At 33.7% G+C, this 18,519-nt stretch overlaps 1 protein-coding gene across 6 annotated transcripts in view; it reads right to left on the reverse strand.

The window, feature by feature from the left end:
- Window positions 1-18,519, reverse strand: part of KIFAP3 (kinesin associated protein 3) — a 157,299-nt gene that overhangs the window by 93,621 nt on the left and 45,159 nt on the right. For all 6 annotated transcript variants that reach the window (XR_012032990.1, XR_012032991.1, XM_072830539.1 and 3 more), the window contains one exon: window positions 7,434-7,612. Coding sequence is in view for 4 of the 6 variants with exons in the window: in XM_072830539.1 (XP_072686640.1) it covers window positions 7,434-7,612 (179 nt within the window). In the remaining 2 variants the exon portion in view is untranslated. The remainder of the gene's footprint in view (window positions 1-7,433; window positions 7,613-18,519) is intronic.

Raw genomic sequence — 18,519 nt, forward strand, 5'->3', positions numbered from 1 at the left:
GCTCTGTTCATTCATTCAACAAATATTTTTACCTTAAACCACTGGAACACATTAGTGAACAAGGAAGAAATAATTCATGCCTTCATAGAGCTTATATACTAAAAGGAGTAATACATAGTAAAGAAATAGTACCAAGAAAAATATGAGTGGGTCTGATATAATCTCAGTGTGAAGAGTTGTCAAAGACAGCTTCTCTGAGGAAGAATAATCTCCTAGATGAACAGAAGTTATCTAATGTTAATTGAGGAGGCAAAGAGCAGCCTAGATGGAAACAATAATAGCATGTGCAAAGGCCCTGAGGTGACATGGAAAATTTAGCATTCAAGGAACTCTAAAAATTATCCTTCTGACTACAAAGTAGAAAACGTATTGGAAGGAGGCCAAAACAGAAACAGTGAGATTAATTAACATGCTACAGAAGTAGTCAAGTAGAGGCATTAGTGATTTAAAAAAAAAAAAAAAGCAGAACTATGTGCCTAGTCCTATGCTGGACAGGGTGGGAGATATAAAGATGAATAAAAAATACTTCTGAAAAAGGAAAAAAAAAAGAAAAGTAGGCAGAACCTCAAATTTACTCTTAGGATGTAAAAATCTGAACAGGATATGCGGTTCCTACTCTTAACTACAAGAAAATTCCAAATATAAAATCATAACTTAAAAAATAACCATCAGAAACCTGAGGTTGCAAGGAAATCAACTGGCCTGAAATATAAGGAAAATAGGCACCCTTAAAAGATAAGAGTCATGAGCACTGGTTTATATATGGCAAATCCCTGGAGAAAAAAGAGTTGTACTGGGAAAGAAGACTGAAAGAAAAATTTTAAACAAATTGTTAAAGGTCAAGTGTGAAGTAGCCTGACTACTGTGAAGCTGCAGATTTTCAGGGAGTTTGAAACCACTTGCAAGGTCTTTTCCAAGCACCTTATCAGAAGATCACAGAAAATACTTGGGACAGGACCGGAGATCAAAGGAAACTTCCCTCTCAGTAGAGGGAACCTTAGGGAGGTAATTGCTGCCACTGGGGAAAAGGCATAAAATTCTGTCCAGATCTTTGTCTCCTTTTTCCTCTAAAAAAAAAAAGACTTAAAATAAGCTCAAACCCTATCACATCCAAAATACAGGTGAAGACCCACTGCAGCTGAGAAAAAGAGAAAAAAATTCCTGAGGAGAGGTGTTGACAGGATGACTTAGGAAGCCCCACTGCTGAGAACTATGGACACAACACCCAGCTAAGACTTACCTAAAGCTCAATTAGAACAAAAAAAGTCTCCTTTCTTCCCTCCTCTTCCTTGACCCTGATACCAAATTAGCAAAAGCCAAGTAACAAGCAATATAGTGCTATAATGTTGGGAGGGGTTAAAATGAAGTGAGAGGTCCTCTTTGAAACACAGACACATTGGGAAAGTCTGAAGAGAAGGATGGAACATCAACACTGAGAAAAACTCTCTGGCAACCAATACCCCACACTGAAGACATAGTAACGCTATGTGGGTGTGAGCTCATAATGGAGGACAGTAACCAAATACAGCTAAACTCCTGACAAGATTGACTTAATCTCACACATTAAAGGCTGAGAAAATACGGTCAGCCCATTTTTAAAAAAGATTTTATTTATTTATTCATGAGAGACAGAGAGAGAGACAGAGACACAGGCAGAGGGAGAAGCAGGCCCCACGCAGGGAGCCTGACGTGGGACTCGATCCCAGGTCTCCAGAATCATGCCCTGGGCTGAAGGACGGCGCTAAACCACTGAGCCACCCAGGTTGCCCCAGGTCTGCCCATTTTTAGATATAGATAGTATTTATCTCAATCTCAACTAATCTACATCTGGTGTCTAGCTTTCAATCAGAAATTATGATACATGAAGACCAAGAGAATACCCTACTGAAGGCAGCTAACAGAACCAGACTTAAATATGACATGTATAATTATCAGAGAATTTAAAATAACATCAAAGAATTACTATTAATAATAGTGATTAATATGTTAAAGGCTCTACTGGAAAAAATGGATAACAAATGAACAGAGAATTTGCAGAGAAAAAGATACTGAAGGAATTAAATGGAAACATTAAGTACACACACACATACACTACAGAGAAAGAAAACCTTCATGGGCTCACTAGCAGACTCGATATAGCTAATGACAGAGTAATTAAGCCTGGAGGCAGGTCAATAGAAATTTTCTAAACTGAATCCCCCCCAAAAAAAAGAAAGAAAAAGAAAAAAAACTGAAAAGAATAAAATAGCAACACAGTATCTAAGAGCCATGAAACAGTAACAAATGGATTAACATGCATAACTGAAATCCAGTAGAAGAGGTGCAGAATGGGACAGAAGTAGTATTTGAAGAGATAATGGCTAAGGATTTTCCAAAAATAATGAAATAATCAAACCACATATATAAGTTCAAGGAACTCTAAGTATAATACAACACACACAAACATACACATATGCCTAGAAAGACATATGTTCAAACTGCTGAAAAGCAAAGATAAAATCTTGCAGGCAGGTAGAAAATAAAAGACATAGTAGACAAAATATAAGTATTAAATTATGCTTTTTGTCAAAAACTATGAAAGCCAGAAAATGGAGTGATATTTATAAAGTATGTCAACTTAGAATTCTGAATACAGTAAAAATATATTCCAATAATCAATAATGAAACCAAAAGCTGGTTCTTTGAAAATATTAATAATATTGATAAATGACTAACCTATAAAAGAGAGAGAAAGAAGAAACAAAGTACCAATATCAGGAATGAAATGAGGAATAATCACCGTAGTCCTTTGGACTCTAAAAACATAAGAAGGGAAAAGTATAAAAAATTCTTATGCCTATACATTTGACAACATAGATGAACTGGATATATTCCTTGAAAGATAAAAACTACAAAGCTACCACTCAAATAGAAACAGATAACATGATAGTCTCACTGCTATGAAAGAAATTAGTAAACTCCAGGCCCAGATGACTTTCTTACTGGTGAATATTATTAAATATTTAAACTGAAATAATACCACACACAAACTGTTCCAGAAAAACTGAAAAGGGAATGTTCCCCAACTCATTCTATAAGGACACAGTCATTCTAATAGCAAAACCAGACCAAGACATCATAAGAAAACTATAAACTAGTAATCCCTCATGAACACAGACACAAAAATCCATAACAATATATACCTAATCAAATCTAGCAATATATAAAAAGGCAGTATATCATGAAGAAGTGATATTTATCCTCTGAATGTAAGATTGGCTCAATATCTAAAGTCAATCAATGCAATTCACTATGTCTACAGTCAAAAGAAGAAAAACCATGTGATCATCTCAACTGATGCAGAAAAGGCCTTTAACAAAAATCTAACATCCATTTATGATAAAAAGTCTCAGCAAACTAGACCTAGAACTTATATAAGCTGACACAGTGTTTACAAAAAATCTACGTAACATTATATTTAATAGTAAAACACATTGTTTTCCTCCTAAGATTGGTAACAAGACAGAAGTATCCATTTGTAGCATTCCTTAACATCATACTAGAGGGCTTCGCCAGCACAGTAAGGGAAAATAAAGGAGAGAAGGAAAGAAAGAAAAAAGAAAACAACGAGCTGAGAAAGAGCAAACATACAGATTTAAATGAAAGAAATACAACTTTCTATTTATAGATAACATAATAGTCTACTTAGAAAATCTCTAAGAATCTATAAAAAGCCATTACAATGACAAAACTGAATTCAGTAAGGTCATAGGACACAAAGTAAATATACAAAAATCAATTGTAACTTCTATATGCCATTATTCAACAACAGGAAACTGATCATTTATTTTTTAAGAACTATTTCTAATAGTAAAACAGGTATAAATCTAACAAAATATGTGTAAAACATTTATGCTAAAAACCATAAAATGATGGAAAGATCTAAATAAATGGAGCACTATACTATGTTCATGGGGGAAAATCTGGTGTAGTTAATATATTGAATCTTGCCAATAATTTTAATGCAATCCCAGTCAAGATTCCTGGTTTGTTTTTTTTTTTAAGAAATAGATTAGTTGACTCTAAATGTATATAGAAAGGTAAAGAATATTAAATAGAAAAATTTGAAAAAGAATAATAACATTTGAGCCCTTATACCACCTGATTTCAAGACTTACTATACAGCTACAGTAATCAAGGCAAATATTTATCAATGAGAGCACAGACAGGTATATAAGTGAAATAGGAGAGTCTAAAAATAAAACCAAAAAAAAATAAATAAAAATAAAAATAAAAATAAAAATAAAAATAAAAATAAAACCACACATATATAGCCAATTGGTTTCCAAAAAAGGTACAAAAGCAATTGCAAAGGCAATTTAGTAGAGAAAGGACTTTTTTTTCAACAAATGGTGCTGGAACAATTGGACATCTTTATTCAAAACTTGAATCTTGATCCATACTTCGTACCATATAAAATTAACTAAAAATGAATATCCTAGATTAAAACATAAACAATAACACATGTCTTACAAAACTTCTCAGAGAAAATAGAAGAACTTTTTGTGACCTTGAGTTAAGCAAATATTTCTTAGATACAACACCAAAATGCAATCTACTAAAAAAATTACTTTTGATATACTGGACTTCATAACAATTAAAATCTTCTGCGTTACGGAAAGTCACAGAAAAGGAGAAAATGCCTGCAAAACATATAACTGATAAAAGACCTATCCAAATTTAAAAAAATACCTCTGAAAACTTAATAGAAAATAAGCAATCTAAGGAATACATATCCTTTCTCTTTTTCCTCTTAAAATCATATTCTAATATGACCTATTCCCTTTCTGTTATTATATTTACTTAGTAAATATGCAAACTCAATTTAAATCATTAATTGAAAGACTTTTTAAAGTGAACTAAATTTCCTTTAAAATACATTAACTATAAAAAGCGAGGTCAGTATCAGTTCATATCAACAGTAAAATGAACATTTTATTTAGACAAATAACACAACCTCACAAATAGAACAACCATTTCTCCTGTCCACCCTTTTTAAATAAAATTGCCACAGGCCTCATCTGTTACTAATCAAATCAAGTTAATATTTTTCTTTTGAAATAGCAACAGCACACACTGGTTGTTATAGCAAACTTAATAATAAAGTAACTGGAGAGTTTTTTTAAAAAATTAATTTGTATTTCCATTGCAGAAAATGGAATGTGAAATATGTACCATGTAGTCCAATCAGATGGCTAAACACTAGACATAGCTTTCTAATCATCTGTTTCTGATTGATAAAAGCCCAATCCCAAAAACTAAATTTAGTAATTGTCTCAGCATGCAATGCCTTTTCAATTTTATGTCTATAAAATGGAATTTATAGTTAATTAGTACTTTTATTAAATGTTTTATATAAAGTGACAGCTTATCAACAATCTATCAGCAATTTTATTTCATCCTTTAAGTAATTCTTTTTCAGTGTCTCTGGAAGCCAACAAAAGTTGCTTATCACTAATCTTGCTAAAAATGTTTTTTTAAATATAAAATCATTTTTTTCTCTCTTGGAACAGATAGAGGAGTAGGAAGCCAAATACCTGCAGATGTTTCATTGAGTAATTTATTTAACCTCTCTGATTTTCTGCGTCTTCATTTGCAAAATTAGCTAAATCTAGACATGGACATAAGATCTAGTCAAGCTCTTAAGATTTTGATTCTACACAATGCCTTAAAAATGCATTTCTTCCACAATAAAAGATGAAATGCATGCCATCTATAGTAAAAATGTGGCTAATCACATCATTTTTATGACCTTGGATCAATGACCCTTCCTGAACCTCTGCTTTTCCTACTTAATAAAATGTTAGATTTGATGAGAAAATTTATATGGTATCTCCCCAAATCTTACCAGAAAATGATTTCTAATAATGATTTTGAGATCATTTTTGATAGAATTAACACATAAGTTTATTTCCGAAACATAAATCTAACCAAAACATAGTAGACACATGCTGATGGCAAATCAATTTGAATTCTACAAACTTACTAAAGTGATCTTAATCTAAACATGTAAATGGAAAAAAATATACTTCAATTTATAGCAAGGAGAAGCAATTATTTAGCTACACTCTAATCAAGAATATATATCATTGTCTCATTATAGTCTGCTTTAATACAAGATCAATGAAAACAAGAATGTTTTTTATTACTAAGTAAATTCAATCTTTTTTTTTTGTAAATTCAATCTTAAAACAATATCAGGCATACATCAGATCACCAATAATTATACACTAATGATGAAAATGACAGATATTAAACATCTGTGGTCAAAATAAAATTTCATTTATTTCTAGTATCAGAATTCAAAGCACTTATTAAATCTGATATAGGAGTCTCAAGTTTTATGCTGTGTCATTCACTGAGCATAAGGTACTTCCTAGTACATTTAACTTCAAAATAAGAAAAAAGAGCAGGTAGAAATACTATATATTATGATTATCTGAAGGAGAATCCACTTACACCAATAATACACAGTGATATAATGACTTGTATTAGCATATACTTCTAAAATGGTCCTCAATGTAGTTAAGGCCAATGATCTAACAATTTCATTTCTAGGAATCTAAGCAATTAATCAGAACTATAGACAGTGAGGCATGTACAAACGTATTCACTCAAGTGTTATTTATAATAGCTATAATTATAAACAACCTAAATATCTGAAAACAAGGTATGGTTAATATATGATCTATGTAATGTAACACTGTGTTTACAAAGACTTTTTAATGTGAAAAAAAGCAGATAACTTTTATTCCGTCTTTACGTTATTTCTGAATTGTGTATATTTTTCAGAAGTACTATATATAATCAACTTGTATTTCTTAAAGACCGCTGCATCACCACAATATAAGATGGCAAACAGGAACTCACTATAATACTTCAAACAAGAAAATGCAAAGGGTATAAATAAAGAGGGCATGAACTAATAAAACAGAAAGAAAGAAGGTATAGCTTCAGGAGATCTTAAGAAGCCAAATAAACAGGTTGAAGCAACCAACTAGAATGGCAGGTTAATAAGGAGGAATTGGGCTAGACTGTAATTCTACACACTAATATCAGAAATGTAGGAAAGAAGATAATGTAAGGGAAAAATAATAAGCCAGGTGATTCTGAAGCACAATCTTAGAATATAAATTACTTTCTACATATTATGTTGAATATGGAAAGATATATCCTATGAAATATATTAGGATAAAATTGTTATCCAAATAGTCTCAATTAAGTGGGATATGAACTAATAAGGAATATATTTCCTAATGAAGTCATTTAAGTGAATTACTGCTATTGTAAAATTTTCATTCAGAATTATCTCAGTAGGGATATAATGTGTTTACTTTTTATCAACACATTCAAACCTGAAAATAGTGGACATGGACTATTTAAATATAAGTTACCATATCATTTTTATTCTCCATAAAGATGCTGAGTTTCTTCAAGAATGACACAACTAGGATAAGTAGCTCAAAATTGTCCCGATCAAGAGCCTTCACCAGCATGTGAACTATGTTCTTGTTCCTCATCTTCAGTTCTGTACGTGTATCTTCAGCAAGATTCAGAAGCAAATAAAGAGCAACTAAAAGAGTAAAATAGATGAGTGTTAAGTGACAGGCATATTGAATCAACAACTTAATCATTTCTACTCAGTATAGTAACACGTAGTTCTAAGAAGAGACTACATTATTTTGAAAATATTATTAATTGGCTCATTGGAAAACATTTGTTATTATTGAGAAATACATGTATAAATACATGTATGTTATACAAAATAAACAAAAAGTATACATACATAAAATAATTTTCTTATGATGCTGAGGACACTAACCAAAATAAGATAATGATTCTTTAAAGCTTAATAGTAAGCAAATGGTATTAAAGGTACATGTTACTATATAATAAAACAGGGGGAAAGAATTGTATATGTGTAGAAAACAAGGTAAAACTTCAACAACAAGCAGCCGCAATATTAAAAAGAACTATACTCTAAGAAAAAACTGATGATTACCAGAGGAAAGGTGGGCAGAGGAATGACTGAAATAGGAGATGGAGATTAAGAAGTGCACCTGTGATAAGCATAGGGTGGTGTATGGAAGTGTTGAATCACTACAATGTACACCTGAAACTAATATAACACTAGATGTTAAAAACAACAAAAAGAACTATAATCCAAAACATGTAAAATAGCTATACCTAAATATGAGGATAGTAAAATCTATTTCACATATCCAAACTGATTTTCTGATAGTTACTACAGAAAATGCCATATTAAGTTCAGTAATACAATTGTTATACTAGACAAAGTTAAGGCATTGTCTACTAGTTCTAAGTAAAATTTCTTTTAGAGACCTCTAATAAAAATGTTTAGGTTCTTCCAATAAACTCATATGATTCTTCCCTTTTGACAGAATTTGTAACATACGTTGTTTTCCATTTTGTCTTGACTGACAGGAAGCTTCAGAGTTAAGACTTAAAAGAGTTCTATCAGAATTTGTAGGCTATTATGATCAATGCAATCCTATAATCTTGGTTGCATTACTTTAGCATTTCATTTCATGCATTCTTATAAGCCATTTCTATACCTTTATTAAAATAAGAAATATATGCAATAGTTGTAAATATTTAATTTATTTAGCAAATATTTGAGCTGTAAAGGCAGTAATTAGGGCTACTGTATGCCAGGCACTGTACTAGTTGATATATAAAGAGTAAACCATTTTATCTTTAAGATAATTTATGGTGAAAGAAGTATTTATTATAAATTCTACAGATGGGCAACTTCAGATTCAGAGAAGTTAAATAACTTGCCCTATCCACACAGCAAAAAAGTGATGGAGCTAAATTAAAATCAAGCCTATTAGAACCCAAAGCTCACATATTTATACTACTGCATCATACTGACTTTTCATGGAAGGCACTATTAAAAGGTTTTACAGTTGTGTGAAATCTAAAGTCTCTTTCAGATGGGAGGGAGGGGAGTGTCCTCAAAACTTAGACCTGCTCCAGGGACGGTGGGCTTTTTCAGCCCCATATGTTTTTTGGCTGCACACATGCGTTGCCCAGGATCTTTGGATGGGATTCTGTGGTAGCCATGCTCAACCTTAAGAGCAGGTGACTGGGGTGTTTTCATTTAGGAAGTTTCTGCAAGATCATTCTGATGCCATTTTCCATGCTGTCTTTGCATGGACAGAAGGTGTGGGATGTTTGTGTGACTATTTTTGATGTATTTTAGATCTGTTCCCCTAATATTCATGTCAACAAAAGGCTTGATTCTCTGTCTGAAACCAAGCAATACAGTTAAAAAACTGGGAATTAGGGCAGCCCGGGTGGCTCAGCGGTTTAGAGCTGCCTTCAGCCCAGGGTGTGATCATGGAGACCCAGGATCGAGTCCCACGTCCAGCTCCCTGCATGGAGCCTGCTTCTCCCTCTGCCTGTGTCTCTGCCTCTCTCTCTCTCTCTCACTCTCTCTCATGAATAAATAAAAATAAAACAAAACAAAAACCCTGGGAATTAAAAAATTGTGTTGAATGCTCTCTGATTTAAACAGTGTTTTTGCACTCAATGAATCAATTTCTCTAAAAAAATTTTTTTTTTAAATTTTTATTTATTTATGATAGTCACACAGAGAGAGAGAGAGAGGCAGAGACACAGGCAGAGGGAGAAGCAGGCTCCATGCACCGGGAGCCCGACGTGGGATTCGATCCCGGGTCTCCAGGATCGCGCCCTGGGCCAAAGGCAGGCGCCAAACCGCTGCGCCACCCAGGGATCCCTAAAAAAATTTTTTCTAAATGAAGTTGTATTGAAAGCATATAGTAGACTTCTGCTTATAACCAAGAGAAATATAATGGGTTGAACAGTGATCTCCCAAAATTCATGCCCCATTGAAACTTAGAATCTGACCCTATTTAGAAATGGGTCTTTGCAGAGGTAATTGGTTAAGATAAGGTCATAATGGGCTAGGTTGGACCTCAAATTCAATGACTTGTGTCCTTATAAGAATAGGAGAGGAGGGATCCCTGGGTGGCGCAGCGGTTTGGCGCCTGCCTTTGGCCCAGGGCGCGGTCCTGGAGACCCGGGATCGAATCCCACGTCGGGCTCCCGGTGCATGGAGCCTGCTTCTCCCTCTGCCTGTGTCTCTGCCTCTCTCTCTCTCTCACTGTGTGCCTATCATAAATAAATAAAAGTTAAAAAAAAAAAAGAATAGGAGAGGATACGGATACAGGGGGAGGGTGGCCATGTGAGGATGGAGGCAGAGAATAGAGTGATATGGCTATGAGCCAAGAAATATTGAGGATTAGTGGAAGCCACCAAAACCTAAGAAGAGAAAAGGAAGGATTCTGAAGCCTTCGGGGGGAATATGGTCCTGCTAACACTGTGATTTTTGGCTTTCTAATTTTCAGAAACCGTGAGAAAATAAATTTCTGTTGTTTTATTAAATGAGCCAGTTTGTGGTACTTTGTTTTGGCAGCTCTAGGAAGTTAACACAACAGAGTAATGGGTACCAGATTTAAATCCTTACCTGAAATAACAACAACGACAACAACCAGATGAAAATGTACAAAATAAAGATTTTCACAACAATGGACATCAGATAATGAAGGACAGTGACCTAACAGATAAGAAGTAAGTGAGATGGCCCTATGACTGCCCCAGAATAATGTCTTGAGAGTTTCCAGGTCATGACACAGAGAGGGAAAATCCTGGCAGAACTCAAAAGAACTCTAGAGTTCAAGAGATGGAACCAAGAGACCAGGAAAGCCAAACAAGAAAAATATCAAATAAACAACCTAACTTTATACCTAAGGGAGCTAGAAAAAGAACAACAAATGAAGCCTAGAGACAGCAGAAGAAGGAAATAATAATGTTTAGAACAGAAATAAATGATATAAAAACTAAAACAATGACTACAAAAAACCACAACAACAACCCAACAACAACAATAGAACAGATGAAAAACCAGGAGCTAGTCCTCTGAAAATATTAATAAAACTGATAAACTTATAGCCAGCCTTCTCAAAAAGAAGAGAAAGGACCTAAAGAAGAAAGAGAAAGGACCAAAGGACCTTGGGTTGCAAGGGTGGTTCAATATTCACAAATCAATCAAGAGGATATACCACATTAATAAAAGAAAGGACAAGAACCATATGTTCCTTTCAATAGATGCAAAAAAGCATTTGACAAAGTACTACATCCATTCATGATAAAAACCCTCAACAAAGTAGGTTTAGAGCAAACATACTTCAACTTAATAAAGGCCATCTATAAAAATCTACAGCTAATATCATCCTCAATGGGGAAAAACTGAGTGTCTCCTTGATGGTCAAGAACAAGACAAGGATATCCACTGTCACCTCTGTTATTTAGCATAGTACTGAAAGTCCTGGCCACAGCAATCAGACAACAAAAATAAAATGCATCCAACTTGGCAAGGAAGAAGTGAAACTTTCACTACTTGCAGATGACATAATACTCTATATAGAAATTGAAAACAGGGGATCCCTGGGTGGCGCAGCGGTTTGGCGCCTGCCTTTGGCCCAGGGCGCGATCCTGGAGACCCGGGATCGAGTCCCACGTCCCGGTACATGGAGCCTGCTCCTCCCTCTGCCTGTGTCTCTGCCTGTCTCTCTCTCTCTCTCTCTCTCTGTGACTATTATAAATAAATAAAAAATTAAAAAAAAAAGAAATTGAAAACAACAAAGAAATTAAAAGACATTCCATGCTCATGGACTGAGAAAACAAACATTGTTAAAATATTTGTAATGTCCAAAGCAATCTACACATTTAAATGCAATCCTTATCAAAATACTAATAGCATTTTTCACAGAGCTAGAACAATCCTATAATTTGTATAAAACCACAAAAGACCTCAAGTAGCCAAAGCAACCTTGAGAAAGAAAAGCAAAGCTGGAGGCATCACAATTCTGGACTTCAAGTTATATTACAAAGCTGTAGTGTTCAAAACAGTATGGTACTGGCACAAAAACAGACACATAGATCAAGAGAATAAACAGAAAACCAAGAAGTGAACCTACAATTATATGCTCAATTAATCTTTGACAAAGCAGGAAAGAACATCCAATGAGAAAAATGTCTCTTTAACAAATAGTGTTGCAAAAACTGAACAGCAACATGCAAAAGAATGAAACTGTACTACTTTGCTACATCCCATACAAAAATACATTTAAAATGTATCAAAGACCTAAATGTGAGACCTGAAACCATAAAAATCCTAAAGAACACAGGCAGTAACTTCTTAGACATTGACTGTAACAACTTCTTTCTAGATATGTCTCTTGAGGCAAGGGAAACAAAAGCAAAAATAAACTATTGGGACTCTATCAAAATAAAAAGGTTCTGCACAGCAAAGGAAACAATCAACAAAATTAAAAGGCAACCTATGGAATGGGAGAGGATACTTGGAAATAACATTATCTGATAAAGGGTTAGTGTCCAAAATGTATAAAGAACTTATACAACTCAATACACAGAAAATAATAATAATCTAATTAAAAAGTGGGCAGAAGACACGAAGAGGCTTTTTTTTTTCAAAAACGTAGAGATGGCCTGAAAGATACATGAAAAGATGCTTGAAATCACTCATCATCAGGAAAATTCAGATCAAAATTACAAATCACACCACACCTGTCAGAATGTCTAAAATCAAAATCACAAGAAACAACAGGTGTTGGCAAGGATGTCAAGAAAGGAGAACCCTCTTGTACTATGTGGGAATGTAAACTGGTGCAGCTGCTCTGGAAAACTATATGCAGGTTCTATAAAAAATTAAAAATAAACTGCCCTATGATCCAGCAATTGCACTATCCAAAGAATACAAAAATACAATTCAAGGGGATACATGCCCCCTGATGTTCCTAACAGCATTATCTACAATAGCCAAATTACAGAAACAGCTCAAGCCTCTATTGACTGATGAATGGTTAAGGAAAATGTAGGAGATACATACATATAGAACATTACTCAGCCAAGAGAAAGAATGAAATCTTGCCATTTGCAATAACATGGATGGAGCTAGAGACTATAATGCTATGCAAAATAAGTCAGAGAAAGATGAATACTATATGATTTCACTCATAAAATTTAAGAAACAAAACAAATGCGCAAAGGAGAAAGAAAGGGAGACAAACCAAGAAACACTATAGAGAACAAACTGATGGGTTACCAAAGGGGAGGCAGATGTGGGGGGGGGATGAGTTAAATAGGTGAAGGGGATTAAGAAGTGCATTTTGTGTGATGAGCACCAAGCCAATATAGAAATATTGAAACACCTGACACTAATATTATACTGCATGGTAACTGGAATTTAAATAAAAAGTATCTTCTCTAACAGTAATGGGATCACATTAAAAATTAGTAACACATAGGTCTCTCAGAAATTCCTAAATATTCAGAAATAAACTAACTCCTTCCTAAATAACTTATGTGTCAAAGAAGTAGTAAAAGGGGAATTGGAAAGTGTTTTGAATGGAATAAAAATAAAAATAAAAACAGGATATATCAAAATCTATGGTATATCCCTAAAGCAGTGCTTAAAGAGAAATTTACAGTCCTATATACTTTCAGTATAGAAGAAGAAAGGTCTTAAATAAATGATCCTACTTCCAACTTAAGAAGCTACAAAAGGAGCAAACTGAACCCAAAGTTAGCTCAGAAACAGAAATAATATTCAACTGAACAGAAATTAATTAAATATATAATATAAATGTACAGAAAATCAATGAAACCAAAAGTTGGTTCTTTGAGATTAAAAAAAAATATGATACCCTCAAACAACTATGATCATGAGAAAAAAAAAGACATAATTTACCAATCTCTGGATTGAGAGAGGTTATATATCACTATAGATTCTGTTGGTATTAATAAAATAATAAGGAAATATTAATACAGAACAACCTTAAATTTAGAAATTCCTTAACGATTCAAGCTACTTGAGCTCACTCAAGAAGAAATAAAGAATGTGAACAGTACCTATTAAAGAAATTGAATTTGCAGTTTAAAATCTTCCCACACCTGGGTGGCTCAGTGGTTAAGCGTCTGCCTTTGGCTCAGAGTGTGATCCTAGGGTCCTGGGATCGAGTTCCTCACCAGGCTCCCTACAGGGAGCTTCTGTATGCTTCTCCCTCTCCCTACGTCTCTGCTTCTCTCTCTGTGTCTCTCATGAATAAATAAATAAAAATAAATAAATAAACAAAATCTTCCCATAAAGAAAACAAGGGTTCAGATGGCTTTACTGGAATATCTTATCCAATATTTAAAGGAATAATACCATTCTGCACATGGTCTCCCAGGAAGTTAAATAGAATGGAATATATTCCAAATCAACCTATGAAGCCAGCATTATCATAAAAATTTTACAACACAAGAAAACTACACACAAATACCTTATGAACATAGAAGCAAAACAAAGTTAGCAAATTTAATCCACTGATACATAAAAAGGATACATGAGTGGATTTAATACAGAAGCCCAAGGCTGAATTAACATTTGAAAAATCAATGTAATTCACCATATAAACAAACTAAAAAATAATTAAAAGGTTTCCTGATCTGACAAGATGAAGTTATCTTTATTTATATATAATACATTCACCTATGTGGAAAATGTGATGGAATCTTTAAAGGAAAGTTATTAAAAATAAGTAATAAATAAATTTACCAAGGTTGCAGAATTCAGAACCAATATTAAAAAATATTTCTATATACAAGCAACGAATAATCAGTTGAAATTTTTTTAAAAGAGTGTTCAGAATAGCAACAGAAATATGAAAATCTTAGGGATAAATCTGACACAAGATATGAAAAACCTGAAAACAATAAAACACCACTATGAGATATTCAAGAAAATCTAAATAAATGGAAAGAGAGATCCTTTTCTTGGGTCAAAAGACAATACTGTTAAGAAACCAATTCTTCCAAAATTAACATATATATTCAATGCATCCTGAATCAATACCCCAGAATTTTAAGGAAACGAATACACTGATTATAAAATAATATGAAAATGCATAATATCTAGAATAGCCAAAATTCCTGTGGAAAAAAAGTTGAAGGAATACTACTTCATTTAATAATTTTCTATAAAGCCACTATACTGAAGACACTGTGCTATTGGTATCAAGAGTTACAAAAGTGATGGACAGCACTAATTACAGTACAGAAATGAAATGCACATACATGGATAAAGGATTTTTCACAAATAACAATCCAATAGATAAAAGGATAAAAGGATAGTGTATTCAACAAATAATGCTTGAATAATTGGACATGCATAGAACTTTGATCCATTCTTCATACCATATACAAAAATTAACTCAAAACATATTATAGACTTAAGTGTAAAACCTAAGACTGTAACATTTGTAGAAGAAAACAGAGGAGAAAAATCTTTGCAAGAGAATTTCTTGGATACAATATCAAAATTGTAATTCAGGAAATATGAAATCAATTGTGCTACATAAATATATAAAATTCTGCACTCTAAAAGACACTCTTAGGAGAATAAAAAGGTAAGCCAAAGACTAGGAGAAAATGTCTACAAATCCTATGTCTGATAAAGTCTTGTATCCAATATATAAAAGAACTCTTGGGATGCCTGGGTGGCTCAATCAGTTAAGTTCACAGACTTTATTTGTAATTGAGAAAAACTGGAAACATCCCAGATAACCCTTAATAGATGAATGCAATGACATATCACTCAATAATGAAAAGAAATTAATTATTAATATGAAATGAATCTCTAATTATGCTCTCCGTGTACATTCCTGAGACTATATGGTATCATCACAGACAATGGAAGTGCACATGGCAGTGGAAATGCAGGTGCACAGCAGGAAAGGCTAACTTCAAGCTTGTGCATTAAGAAAACAATCTACATATCACTGGAGTCCCAGAATGAGAAGAGAAAGAAAGGGGCAGAAAATTTACTTAGGAAATAATGGCTGAGGAAAAAAAAAGAAGAAAGAAAGAATGGTTGCAAATGTCCCAAGTCTCAGGAGAGATATGAGTATCACAATATTAATAATTCACCACAAAATTTCAATCTACATGTAAAACAATGTTCTATAAGACACATAAAATCATGTAAAATCAAAGTCAAAGAGAGAATTTTATCTATTTTTTTAAAGATATTATTTATTGAGTTGAGAGAGAGAGTGAGCATATGCAAGCATGGATAGGAGCACAGGGAGAGGGAGAGAATCTCAAGCAGACTCCCTGCTAAGCATGGAGCCCAAAACCAAGAGTCATATGCTCAACTGACTGAGCCACCCAGGTGTCCCAGGAAAGAATTTTATTTATTTTATTTTATTTTTATTTTTTTAAGAATTTTAAAAGTAAGAAGAGAGAGTGAGAGAAAAAATAAAAAAAAAAGATCTCCTACAAGGGAAGACCATAAGGAGATTCCTCAGCAGAAACCTTACAGGCCAGGAATAAGTGGAATGGTAAATTCAAAGTGCTGAAAAGAAAAAAAAAAAAAAAGCCAACCAAATATACTTTACACAAAGTTGTCCTTCAAAAATGAAAGCAAAATACTTTAGCCAAAGGAATACTGAAAAAGAAAACCAAAGTTGGGGGCATCACAATGCCGGACTTCAAGCTGTATTACAAAGCTGTGATCATTAAGACAGCATGTTACTGGCACAAAAACAGACACACAGATCAATGGAACAGAATAGAGAACCCAGAAATAGACCAACTCCATGGCCAACTAATCTTTGACAAAGCAGGAAAGAATAGCCAATAGAAAAAAGACAGTGTTGGAAATGGTGTTGGGAAAACTGGAGAGCCACATTCAGAAGAATGACTAGATCATTCTCTTATGCCATACACAAAGATAAACTCAAAATGAATGAAAGACCTAATTGTGAGACAGGAATCCACCAAAATCCTAGAGGAGAACACAGGAGCAAACTTTTTGACCTTAGCCACAGCAACTTCTTGCAAGACACATCTCTAAAGGCAAGGGAAACAAAAGCAAAAATGAACTGCTAGAACTTCATCAAAATAAAAAACTTCTGCAGAGCAAAGCAAGTAGTCAACAAAACTAAAATGCAACCTACAGAATGGGAGAAGATATTTGTAAATGACCTATTAGATAAAGGGCTAATATCTAAGATCTATAAAGAACTTATCAAACTTAACACCCAAAAAACAAACAATCCAGTCAAGAAATGGGCAAAAGACATGAACAGACATTTCTCCAAAGAAGACCTACACATGGCCAATAGGCTCATGAAAAAAAATGCTCCACATCATTTGTCATCAGGAAAATACAAATCAAGACCACAATGATTTGTTACCATGTTATAACACTAAGAATGGCTAAAATCAACAGGATAGGAAACAACAAATATTGGTCTGGATGTGGAAAAAGGGGAACCTACTTTACACTGTTGGTGAGAATGCAAGCTGGTACACCCACTCTGGAAAACAGTATGGAGGTTCCTCAAGAAGTTAAAAATAGAGATATCCTATGACCTAGCAATTGCACTAGTGGGTATTTACTGCAAAAATACAGATGTAGTGAAAGAAAGGGGCACCTGCATCCCAATGTTCATAGCAGCAATGTCCACTCTTCAACAGATGAATGGATAAAGAAGATGTGGTATACTTATACAATGTAATATTATTCAGCCATCAGAAAGGATGAATACCTACCATTTAAATTGATGTGGATGGAACTGGAGGGTATAATGTTAAGTGAAGTAAGTCAGTTGAAGAAAGACAATTATCATATGGTTTCACTCATATGTGGAATATAAGAAATAGCAGGAGGAGAATAAAGGGGAATAATAAAGGAAGGAGGGGAAACTGAATGGGTAAAAGTCAGAAAGGAAGACAAACCATGAGAGACTTTTAACTCTGGGAAACTGAGGGTTGCTGAATGGGAGGTGCGTGGGGGGATAGGGTAACTAGGTGACAGGCAATAAAGGAGGGCATGTGATGTGATGAGCACTGGGTGTTATACTGTATGTTGGCAAATTGATATTAAATTTTAAAAATAAAAATTATTTGTGATCTCAAAAAAAAAAAAAGGCTGAATCATGAAGTGGAAAATCTGAACAGACTAATAAAGAGTCAGCTTGAATCAATTACCAAAAACCTTGCAAAAAAGAAAAGCCTAAGACCAGATGGCTTCACAGGGTACTCCTAGAAAACATTTAAAGAAGAATCCATGTCAATCCTTCTCAAACTCCTCCAAAAAATTGAAGAGTTACCCCTGATACAAAGCCAGATAAGGACACAAGGAAAAACATAAAACAAAACACTATAGATCAATATCCCTGATGAACAGAGATATAAAAATTCTCAATAAAATACTAGCAAACTGAATGCAAAGCACATACCATCACCAAATAGGATTTATCCCTGGGATATACAGATGATTTAGCATACACAAATAAAAAAAAACCACGATATATCACATTAATAGAAAAGACAAAAATCATATGGTCATCTCAATAGATGCAG

The sequence above is a fragment of the Canis lupus genome, chromosome 6 (assembly GCF_048164855.1).
Source record: "Canis lupus baileyi chromosome 6, mCanLup2.hap1, whole genome shotgun sequence".
Taxonomy (NCBI): Eukaryota; Metazoa; Chordata; class Mammalia; order Carnivora; family Canidae; genus Canis; species Canis lupus.